This window comes from Streptopelia decaocto (assembly GCF_964273445.1).
Source record: "Streptopelia decaocto genome assembly, chromosome: 6".
NCBI classification, from domain to species: Eukaryota; Metazoa; Chordata; class Aves; order Columbiformes; family Columbidae; genus Streptopelia; species Streptopelia decaocto.
The window spans coordinates 53,375,812-53,388,178 of record NC_138660.1 but is presented as its reverse complement, the minus strand read 5'-3'; the positions used below and the strand labels follow the sequence as shown (position 1 = coordinate 53,388,178).

Below are 12,367 nucleotides of genomic sequence, written 5' to 3'. Positions count from 1 at the left end.
GACTCTGAGATGACCCAGAAAACAAGAGCAGACACCCAACCCAAGCTAAAGAGAACAGTGATACAAGAGCTTGGGTCTTCGCTTCATTCCAACCAGCCCTTGGGAAAACTTCCAGCACTCACCTATTCCATAGTGAAGGCAGCTCCTCCTGAAGATCAACATTCATCTCTTCAAACACCTTCTGAGCCTTTACTAACTCTTCTTCAGCCTTAACAGTAGAGAAGAAAGATTGTCAACTCCAGTGCAGACAAGTACCCTTCAGGGTTGTGACAACTGTGACTCTTTCAACTTCCTTGGGAGACCAGGCAAAATTCTGGCATGGGGTAATCCTCATCCCAAATGAGTCCCCAGGAAGACCTGATGCCCCTTCAGGCTTTCTCTCAATTGATTTCCCTGTTTGGATATTCAGAAAGCAATTCAAACATCCACTAACGTGTTTTATGTTCTATACGTTTCTCCGCCTTCAAAAACTGAACGGAGCTGGTCAGGCAGTTCAGCCTCCAGCTTGGTACAGATGAAGATAATAGTGGCCCCCACCCCTTGCCAGGTCTCTGAAAAAGTTGAAATCCATTGTAAATGGCATTGAAGAAGAGTCCTCCCTCGTGGGGACTCTCTGTTCAAGTAACATCATGCCAAAGCCCCAGCTCTTCTGAGGAAGGGAGGAGGTCTGCATGGCTGGCTGATCCAGCTCTCACAAAGCTGGCTGGAGAAGCAAGGAAGGGTATGCAAAGCATGAGCTGTGCCAGCAGGAGGCCAGGCTGGAGCGCTTGAGCAACAGATCTTGGTTTCAGTGGTCTCACATACGCTCATCGGTGAGGATCCAATACAAGAGCAATCCCTGGCTGGCTGTTGGCCCCCAAAACCAAAGGAAATCTGCTTTGTACAGGACCTCTTTCTCCTGGTTGAGAGTTTAAATTTGATCTGTTCATTTGACCTAGACACTGACAGACCCCAGCATTGATACATTAATTTTGCTGGATTTCAGTAAGAAAAAGGATGATCCTGGTTTCTGCTGCTGACAGCAAACACCAGGAACCAGCACATTCCCCTTCCTATATTTGTCAGGACATCTTCCTCTTTCCAGTGCCCTGACTTAAAACTCAAAGCTTGCCAATTAAAACATTTCTATTCTGTAATTTGCAACAGCACAGCATTCTCCCATAACCCTGTGCAGTGGGATTCAGGATGGCCAATTCCTGCATGAGCAACTTGTCAACACATCTTCACATGAAGGTCAGTACCTACTTATATGTGTGACAACAGCAGGAATGTCATGACACCACAGGGCTCTGCAAAGAGCCTGCAAGCCACTGGGGAACTGGATCTCTCTACAAGCCCACAGTCAGATTCCTACCCCTTCTATGAAATGGAAGTTTTATCCTCTTTGTGCCAGCTCAATTAAAGAAATTCAGCTTACTGCTCCTTAGTGATGGGTATATGGCAAAGACAGGATTCATGGGAGAAAGGACTTTAAAATATTTTGAAGTTCAGAGTCCTGTTCTTCACAGTGTTGGGTACGATCCTCACACTTTCCATTTCTCTCCTGACTGATGCCGCAGAAGCTCCTACTTTCCAGCTAGCTCTGCCTTACAGAGGGTTGCTCATTGCTGCGAAAGGCAAGGATAAGACTTTGTACTCAAGATCAGCAGAGAACATTTCCCCCAGAAAAAGACACAACTGAGAGGTATTCAAAAGTTAAGCAGACCTTGTGAGGAACAGGCAGGGGGAGAAGTGTATATGATGCTTCTACCCAGAAACCCCTATATTTCACTGATACACTCACTGAAAAACCTAGCATTTCAAGACAGTTTGTACAAAACAAAGAGCCCATTTTAACAGAGACATAGGTTATGCTGGATCAGAAATTATCATCACAAAGATTCATTCTGCCTTAAAAATTCCTTTACAAATGAATGTTTCTAATGTAAGCCTTTTAAAGGAAGAAAAAAAAATTACATTCCATCCCTTGGCTTTATCTTAATCTAATTTCCAAACTAGACTGGAACCAAAATCAAGCCAGGTGATGAGGAATCATCGAATGCTGTTAGTTTTTTAGATACACTGAATATTAATAAGTCTTTCCCTCTCTCATTTACCTGTTCAGAAGGTCAGAGAACCTAGAAAGCAATGTGTGAATATTGTGACATCCTGAGGCAAAGGCAAAATCAGCAACAGGCAACGTTCACTCTAGAGTAGCTGTAGGAATCAGGGATCCAACCAGTGCTCTCATTCCCAGGTACAGCACTGGATTAATTCTTCACTCCTTTTTCAGCCCAGGGATCTTCTCACCAGTGGGATTTATTTTGCTTGGAAGCAGGGGTCCTGACACTGGATAGCCCTGACTGCTTCCATCCAGAGCCAAAGACAGACAAGAACTTGGTCATGAGCCCTGCTAGAGGGAAATCTAGCTCATGCAATAAGGTGGGGAAAGGAAGAAAGACACAGCTTTCAGGGGCAGAGGTTCATAAAATGTGATCTCAGAAATTTCTTCTTCTCCCTGCCTGAAAGATGGAAGGTTTGAGCAGGAGGTGAACAACACAAATGCTTTCCTGACCTCCTGTAGAGTCAAGGCGCAGAGTGACAAGCACAACCAGTTCAGGTGTGACAGAGGAGCAATTATTCCACATTATGTTTCCTACCATCCTGCATCCCAGCATTCATGAGTGTCTGGCAACATTCAGCATGGTGCTTTCAGGTAATCTGGTGAAAATTTATCTTCAAACATTGTGCTGTGAAGTGTGGTAATTATGCACAGCTCAGAAAACAGTTTCGAAATCCATAAGGCAGGGGCAAAGAGGAGAGCTGGGCAGCCCAGCCCAGGCCAGAGCTCTCAGCAGTGCCAGCCAGACCTGCCTCTCAGAGGGCAGCACTGCCCACGGCTCCACTTGCTGGTTTTCTCTTAGAGACAGAGACACTGTTCTGCCATTATTCCAGCACCAAGGATGTGGCTTTTTCACTCTGTATTCAGCATTTCAGTGGAGCTTAGCAAAAATGCAAGAATTTGCTGTTCTAAGGCATTTTCCCCTTTGTTTCAAAAAGCACAGTCACTAAGATTTGTAACTGAGAATGTGCAATAGCAACCCCCCCAGGAGACTTTACAGAAAACACCCACTGTATTGGTTTTGTTAGTATCTGCTAAAGGCCTAAAAAGCCAGTTGTTTGTACACTGGAGGGAGGGCCTAAAAAGCCAGTTTTTTGTACACCGCTGTCTGTACACAGCAGAAATAATAGGTATCACTGACCCCATTTTTGCTTGGAGGTTGTAAAATTATCAGGCAAGAAGAGACAGCAACACAGCTGCTGGTAAGAGGAAAGATTTTTTTTTTAGGCTTATCATTCTGAAGCTCTTCAATAAATGCAATATCATCATCAGCTTTCTGACTTTTATCAAAAGCTTAATGAGATTTAGGTTTGTCATTAACACCTTCAGTCTGAGAGCCACACAAACATAAAAATTGAAGCCATTTTATTTCCTGCCTGCTCATGTTTGTGGAGAAAAGCTGGTAAACCCACAGGTTCAGAATACAAACTAATCTTTATTGAGATTATTTTTGCTTGTCGTCATTCAAAATAAAAATTAACCAAACAACCATTCAAAACTTGCACAATTGGAAACAAAATATTTAGGTTGGCAATAGTATTATTTAGTTCAAGAATTAAAGGAAAAGCTTAAAGGAGGACTTGATTTGAATATATCTGGGGAGACTGCAAATGTTAGTGCCACTTAGCAGGTAAACACCCCTGCAACAGAGCGAGTGGGAAGTTACATAACCCTTGTGACATGCTTTAGGACAAAGTCACTCTGTGAGTGAAATGATGGAAAGACTCTGGGATGCCTCTCCGAGTACTCCCAGTGCAATGGAAGAGGGAGCACGCCCAGGCACCATTTCCACAGGCAATCTGTGTGGACTGGGAGTCTCCTCAGCCAGTCTGAGAAGATGAAAAGTGCCCAAGAGCTGATTTATTTATTTGTGGCTTCAGAAACTTCCCAGACCTGCTTTCTAGTCCTCTAGAAATACCACCAACCAAACAGACTAGTCAAGAAGCACAGCCCTGCAGATCATTCCCAGCAGGGCTGAGGCGTGGGGGCTCGGGTAGCCTACCAAATATGCTTCTCCCCACAATCAGGAATGAATACATATTTCCTCCCTTTGCTATGCATCTTAAGGAGGACTGCTAACAGCTGTTCTTTCCCCAGGCTTTACTGATGTGGTAATCTAGTATCTTCCTGGATCTGTAGCCATAAACTGACTGTGAAAAATCCAGGTGCTTTATAAAGGTGAGTGCCTTAGTGTTTCTAAACTCCAGTTCATTCACTGACAAAGAATGTGACAGTAGGAACATTTGAATGAGAACAGATGAGCTCACCAGGAACTTGTGAGCAGGTAGCTGGTGCTGACAGTCTGGGTAATGATTTACTATCCCTTGCCTATTGAAAGCATTTTCTTCTCACTGGCTGTTTTCCGCCAGCTCCCTCTCATCCCTCCAGGAGCTCCAAGGTAAATACTAAGGGAGATTTCAGCAGGAAGCCACGCTTCTCCTATGCAAGTAGGACAGAAATACTTAGTCCCTGCAGTTTCTCTGAGTTGCTCTTATGTCCCTCAGGACACTGTAACCTTAATGTTTGGCCAAGTTCTGCCAAATGACGCAACCATGACTTCAACCTGGAGCCGTTCAAATATATTTGGGGTGGAAATTCCCTAGTCTGGGCATACTGCTTCTCCTACACAGACTGAACCTCTGTATACCTGGAAACAGCTCATTTAGACCACAAGAGCCAGGACAGTGCCTGTTTTGAAAATTTGGATTTTACCACGGGAGAATGTTGAGACTTAAATCAGCAGCCACAGAAATTGCTTTTGAAGCAATGTTCTGGTTTTACTCACCAACAGAAACACAGAAGCAATTTTTTCCAATGTTTTCCTTTTTTTTTTATTTTTAACAGCAATAATATAAATTGTCTGCTTCTCTCAGAAGAAAAAGGAATAATTGGAGGTGCTACACTACATTACCCCTTGCCTCAGTGCTATTCGATGGGCTTCTTTCCTCCTCATTTCATCTTAGGGGAAGAAAACAATAGTCCAGTATTAGCACACCTGATTAGAAATCAATAGGACACGCGGACATTCATTCATTGGTCAGTAACTTCCACGTATCCGCTCTGGCTCAGGGCACTGTGTCCCAAGGACACGCTTAACAGAGGGGACTAGAGTGAACGTTACCTAGAGATTAGTTGCATGGTACAATCTAGAGCCCAAAATAGCGCATGCAGGGTTAGAGCCAGGTAAATCAGCAGTCACCTGATTTCGGAGCAGATTAGTTTGCGCAACGAGGTGAGCTTGTAGCTTCCCTTGACACCATTGAGGCGCGGCTTTCTCAAGCAGCGAAACAGGCTGGGGGGAGGGAGCATGTTTGAGTAAAAAGAGAAAAAAATAAACAGAGAACAAGAGAGACAGAAACATCTATCTTTTAGGATTAAAAAAAAATAAATAAATAAAAAATAAAATCACAACAGAGTGTATTTAGAGGCTGGGCCAAACCAGTATCACCAAGGTGAAAGAAAAAACAAACATCCCAGGACCGATTGGTTGCGAATCCTTTGAAGCATGCCAAGTTTAGCAGTAATTAATGCTCCAGTGTGGGCTGGGACACTGCAGACCAGCCAGGCAGCTGCAAAGAGCAACAGATACAGTTGTTAGTGACCCAGCACACAGACAACCCTACTCCGCGTCATGGCTGTGAAGTGGGAGCTCCTTAAAGAGAGGTCAGGATTAATTAACCACGGTAATTATTCACATGCAACAGCTGAAAGTTCACAGTGCTTTATTTTAATGGCAGGCTGTGAGTTTAGCAATAAGTGGCAGGAGTCCTGAGCGGGAAAAGAACACTGATATATTAGAGAAGAAAAAAAGAGACCATATAGCTCCAAAAAGTATTCTCATTGCTGTTTCTGTTATTATACCATGAAACATCAATCAAGTCAGTTCCCATTTTGTATGCTGTATCACAAACATGATTTCTCTTTCCTAGGAGCCTGTTATATTCCAAAGTACCTCACACCAGAAAAACCCTACTTCAGAGGTCGCATGAGCAAAATTGCAGTCACAGGAACAGAGAGGTGAACATCCTACCCCAGCCTAGTGCACACTGAGCCCTGGCTGCTGCCCACAGCCCTGCAGAGCTGCGTGACTGCAAGTGTGGGATCACTGGCTGGGCTGTGAAACCTGCCCCTTTGGGAAGAGCATATGGACAGAACTTTCGGGGACTCACTGCTCCCATCTTCACAGGATCAGGACGGTGCGATGTGTCACGTATTATCCTGTGCATGAACTTATGGCCTAAAGCACAGAGGGTGGAAAGACCTGATTCAGTGCACATTTTGGCTAATGAGAAGAGTCTGATTGAGTACTAAGAGACACACACACACAGGCTGAATCAGAAACAGAGCACCAACTCCTAAATCTCAACATTTCACTCTTCAAACTACACTGTTCTTCATACTTTAACAAAAGAGCAAACAATGATCCCTTGCTATTAACATCTTAGGTGAGCATTTGGGGCAACATGAGCGAGTGCAGAAATGACGAAGGTGGCCAGCCTCTGGGGCAGATCACCAGGTACCAACCTGAGTAGATGAATTCCTATAAAAAACATTTCCACTGCAGCAAAGATCCTGCAGGCACGTACCATGAGTAATACCATGCCCCAGGAAACTCTGCTCCCCAAACAAAATGAAGTACTGCTTTGAACAGAAGGCACAACCAGCTGGACCTCATGCCTTGCATACAGAACCAAGACCTGCTTTGCCACACAAATGATGCAAAGACACCTGAGCCATCAATCTCTCTTCCCTTTGTCTGTCAAGGTTAATCACAGTGCATGCACTGAGTGAGCAGATGACTTGCAGATTAAAAATAAAAGTGCTGTCAGTTGGCCATTAAATGCAGATCTTTCACTTGGGGGATAGATGTATCTTTATTTCTTCCATGTAGGAGAAACACTAGTCTCTCTCACATAGCCCATATTTCCCCCTACCAAAAATAACTCCAAGCAAAGGACAACTCCTCTCAGCCTGGTTAAAAGATACAGATCCAGGCTCTTTCTTTCCTGCACTGCTTCTAGCCTGAAGAGTCCTGACATGCCATGGCCCCCATTCAAGAAAATTAGAGATGTTTCCCCAGCCCTGGACTATTCTGTTCTGTCAAGACTTATCCTGTGGAGTGGGGCACGCAGGTTCCAGTCCACTCAGGGTACAGGAGTAATCCACAGCTCATTTTCTGGGCAGGTATTTGAACCACGTGCCTCCTCTAGAACAAGGTTAGCACTATCACCTTTCGTCAGCTACTTTTAACAGAAAATCTAAATTTTATTTTTAATGACATTTATTTTAATTAAAAATTAAATCCTTCACTTGCATGTTGGGCATGCTCTGCAGTTAATCCTGGATCAAGCTGTTCACAGGCATGAAAAAAGCCATACCCTGACAAGAGAAAACTCTTCTTTTAATGCCTTGAGCCATATTTATGATCCAGTTATTGTTACCAATAGACAACAGAACACAGCCATCAAGTGTGTATTGGGTGCCTTTCCACCAATGAACTTTTAACTCACGCTCCTAAGCGTCTCTGCCCTAGAATATCAGAGGACTTCACAAACATAATCAGCTTCAAGCAACACTCAAACACTCTTACTGCTGTTCTAGGATGGGGAGACAGAGGCCCAAGAAGCAGACAAACTGGAAATTTTTTCTGGGGCACTGCAAGGTTTTGCTTCTCTCAGAGGCACACAGGCTTTTCTGACAGACATTACTGGTACTGCAGCATCTGAGGAAATGCATGCCTAGGCTATGGCCACTGAGAGATGCAGACTGATGATTGTGCATCTGAACCAACACAGAGACCATCCTGCCTTCTAGGAGAACTAAACAGGTGAGAAGGAAATGTCTGGCAAAACCTTACCAGTTCACAACACCTCGATGATCTTAAAGGTCCTTTCCAACCTAAATGATTCTATGAAAACAGACCCAGTAAAGAGGTAAAAGTGCAGGTAAAACCTGCTCAGTAGACAAAGGCAGACCTCCCAAAACAAAAGGATGGCTGCACATCCTTCTGCTTGCTTTACCTTTGCAATTTTGGTTTCGTCCTTCTTCTTTGCAGTTTGCAGGGCTTCAAAGTGGTGCCTGGCACTGTCGTAATCCACAAGCTTCCTTCCTCGCTTTGCTATACGAGACTAAGAAAGATGGAGAAAAGAGTTGTGACAATCTTCCCCAGCAGCAAAAAGCACAAAGCCTCTCAGAAAATGCTCCTCACCCAACTTCCAGAGCACCCCATGCTCTGCCCACTCAAGGACACTCACCGGATACTCCACACAGGCTACCCAGAGAGGTGGCCCTGGGAGCCACCTGAGAAAACCACCATTCCAGAGGGAGCAACTCGGGAGAGCAGACTGAGCCAGGGAAAGCAAATGGATCCAACCAACAACAGGGCCCACCTCTGAATGACATTAATGTTTTCAGAATTGTAGCTCTGGTGATTCCTAAGCCTCCCCATGCGCCTGCATCCTTCAGGCACCTGATTTATAATTTCCGGGGCCTCCCAAGGGCTGCAGCCAGACTCTAACTAACCAGCTCACAGCTCTAGTTCCTGTGAAAGGTCATAGATTAAGTTCAACAAAAGAAAGCATTTCTGTTGCCAGCACAGCAAAAGCACTCATCCACATGCTCAGGATACGCCTAGGACAGCATTTTGGACCCCACAATAGGAGCTCCAGACAGAAGCAACCACAGCCACAGGCAGTGGTCCATTGTAACCAGCTATTAAGCAAGAGAAGCAAGAGGGAAAAACTGTAGCCCTGTGTCATTGACAGGCAAGACACACTGAGGCTGCAGCCAACGCAAGGGGGGAGCCAACTGCGTACCAGACTCGTGTTCAGGAACGGAGTCCTGACAAGTCCATGAGTGAGAATCCAGAATAGACAACTCAGGCCCATGGCCTGACCCTCCGTTACTCTTCTTTATTTGAGGTGCCTCAGGCTCTGTCCCCCAGCAGAGTTTCACCTTGGTGAGGCCCAGGCCCACTGGGCTGCCCTGTTTTAAGAACCAACCAGCCATCCCCCTTGGACTCTACAAACTTCCCAGACTATTTGGGCTGGAACACAGATATTCCCAGCCTGATGCCAGCACCCGCAGCTCAGAGAGCCTGGTCCAGCATCAGTGATCAGCAGTCTAGAGACAGGCTGCAGAACTGGAGTGAAAAGGCATGGCAAGGAGTCAGAAGCATTTATAATTAACAACAGCACCCAGGGAAATTGAAAGTGCAAGATGAAGAATCGGCATTGGGATTTACTTGCAACAGCAAAATCCCCCCCCTGCACTGCACTTGGCAGCGAGATGTGGTCTCCTCTCCCCAGGCTCCTGCAGATAAGCTGCAAAACCGCACGCAGGGCTGATCTTTCTGCCAGACCAGCTGGGACCAGTTCGCACGTCTCCCACACATTCTCCTCTGCGCTTTCAGCAAACGCTGGTGCAGCTCTGAGTGAGTCACGGCTGATCTGCAGGATCTCAGCCACACACACGTGCAAAGTGATTTCAAAGCACTCAGCTCACTCCTAGAGAGGAATCACAACTAAGCTTAGCCACCTCAGTCACATCTCCCTGACATCACACCGCCAGTCACAGATGGAGAAAGGATGTCAGGGGGGGCTTCCAGCAGTGTGACAATCTCTGAGATGCTAGCTAATGCATCTTACACACACACCAGATAAAACATGCGGTCAGATTATGGATTTATGAGATAAAATTTCTCCCCCATGTCAGACTGGTAGAGATAGCTGGAGTTTTGCCCACATCTGTGATGTGGCAAACATCTAGGTTTCTCCACCACCCCCACCAAGGAGTTTGATTCAATGTCACTCATTTAGTTTGATTCAAAGTCACCCATGTCCCATCAAGGTCACTTCTGCCATTTTTTGCAGCCCCCAATCTTCTGCCACCCTCATGTTTCTAATAGAGTACAGGGAAATACCACAGGGTGCAGACACACAGCGAGTACTCCTGGAGTAGCCACTGAGCACAACCACGATAACAGTAACGGGACTCAGCCCAGGCTCAGAAGGCTGCAGGGCAGCTTCCCTGTATGACTCCAGGATAGCTGCAGCTGCCCACCACTATCTCCAATAGAGCCTACTGCTCTGCAATAAATCCATCTTAATTTAAGTCTCCCTTAAAAACAAACAAACAAAAAAAAACTTTCTCCCCTTTACCCTCACTGATACCAGTTTCAGGGAAAGACAGAAAATCACCAATTCCACAGCTATGCAGAACATGGGTTATGGCTTATCTTCTCTGCAGAGACCTGTACTCTTGTGTATTCTGCAACCTCAATCAAAAACTCACTCAGAAGTAATATAGGTTATGCAAGAATCCTACTCCAAGAAGCTATAAATACTGACCTGCAAAGAAAGGATAAAGTATTTTTTGCATTCCCATTTTTCAAGTTAGAGAACACAGAGAGGTTTTGCCCATCCCTCCCCATACAACATTTAAAAACTATTCCCTTTAATTTAGAAAAAATCCTTACTAAAGGAAACTGTTTTCACATTCCTGCTGTGGATCCCATTGGAAGCCCAAAAAAATTCAAGGGAATTTTTCCAGCCCCTCAAGTGAAGGAAATTTCAGAATATGTTAGAATTTAACAAAAAATAATGCATGTATGGTCTAACTCATCACACATTACTGGGCCATTAATGAAAAACAGGCCTTCGTATAACTCAATTAAAATCATCTTCTCTTCATAAATCATCATTCATTATCACAGTAATGCCAGAATCCCAGGAAAGGCAGAAAATTTGCTTTTGTGGAAAACACAAAACAGAAAACTATTACCACAACAACCAAAACCTACTGAAATATTCTGTAAATTATGTAAGGCTGGGAGGGGTTTGCCTGCCGCCCTCATGAACTCTAATTCCTCATGTGAAGCCAAACTACACTTTTGTACAACTGTCGCAACCTTCAACAATGGTAGTTATAAGAGTTTCTATCAGGCAAACAAACCAGCCTTGATTTTAGCACTTCTCACTGCTCTGGGGTAAGGACAATGATGCATTCAGCTGAACTACCAATAAAAACTTATCATTCTTTTTAAATTCACACCACTGAAAGTCCATTTTAAACAAATAGCCAACTCTGTGAAATATATCCATATCTTATTGTAGGAATCAACAGAAATCCAAATTCTCACTCATTTTAGGAAGCAAACTACAAACAAGTAGTGCTCTCTTTAATGCTTTACTTAAATCATGCATAAAATTGCTTTAATGTCCTATTTTCTAGAGCATCATCTGAAGACTGAGAAAGGGACATTAGTAATAAACACCTTTGTGGCCCATTTGAAAGACAGAAAAGATGTGTGGGAACTCAGTAACTAACACCTTGAGTTTTGGTGGAATTTGGTCAGTCCCAACCTTGTGCTCCTCTTAAAATCTCACCGTAAAACCTCAGCAGGACCTCAGCAGAATTAGGATACTAAGCACGGAAGAAACATGATATGCCGAGGTGACTCAGCACACGGCCCACAAGGCTGGTAAAATGTGATCTGGACTGAAGCAGTGCAGAAGTGCAAGTCTACAGGAGCCTAAAATAGCAGGGACAGAAGAGGCTAGAAAAATTAAGCAAAACCAAGAAGCCCCAGGAAGCAAGGATACCGCTGTTGTTCATACCACGAGCCTGTGACCAGCCCCTCTCTGATAAAGCATGATCCTCTTGAAGCAACAAATATTGACAAACTTTTTAGAAGGCATGTGGTGGGGAAAGGGTTGTTTTCATTGGGAGGAAGCCAAGCTGATATTTCCCATATGGCAATATCATTACTAGCACTTCCATATGGTGAAGACATTTCCTGCATAACCTTCTGAAAACGAGCAGAGAGAAGATAACTGTGGGGGAAGCGACAGGACATCATTCAAACCTAGGTCCCAGGATATAATCTCCCCAAAAAGACACTTACCCAGCATTCCCTCTTCTCTGCAAAAAGCTGGCTATATGCACAGCACAATTTTAGTGAACACACAGATCTGTCTTTCATACCAGCCTCTACCTATAAAGCACATTTGCCACTTATTACTTCCCAAATGCTTTGTACTTACAAGGAAGTTAAAAAAAAAAAAAAAAAAAAAAAAAAAAAAAAAATCGAAGAACTTAAGACTGAGAGCTTGTGAGCTACTGCCGACCCTGCCCTCCTGCGCTGTGATACAATAGATAGTTTTATGGATCCTTCCGTTTCACACTTATGTTTTCTCTTCAGCATCTTTCCCCTGGATTTTTCACCCTCATTTCAAGCCCCAAAAGAGAACATCACATTTTCACATG

General features: G+C 44.3%; 1 protein-coding gene across 10 annotated transcripts in view; it reads right to left on the bottom strand.

Annotated features, from left to right (window-relative positions):
- The window catches only part of BIN1 (bridging integrator 1), a 99,056-nt gene that overhangs the window by 34,647 nt on the left and 52,042 nt on the right, over positions 1-12,367 (bottom strand). For all 10 annotated transcript variants that reach the window (XM_082055363.1, XM_082055366.1, XM_082055368.1 and 7 more), the window contains exons 6-7: positions 8,122-8,229; positions 123-208 (exon numbers count right to left, since the gene is read on the bottom strand). In XM_082055363.1, the coding sequence (XP_081911489.1) occupies positions 123-208; positions 8,122-8,229 (194 nt within the window). The remainder of the gene's footprint in view (positions 1-122; positions 209-8,121; positions 8,230-12,367) is intronic.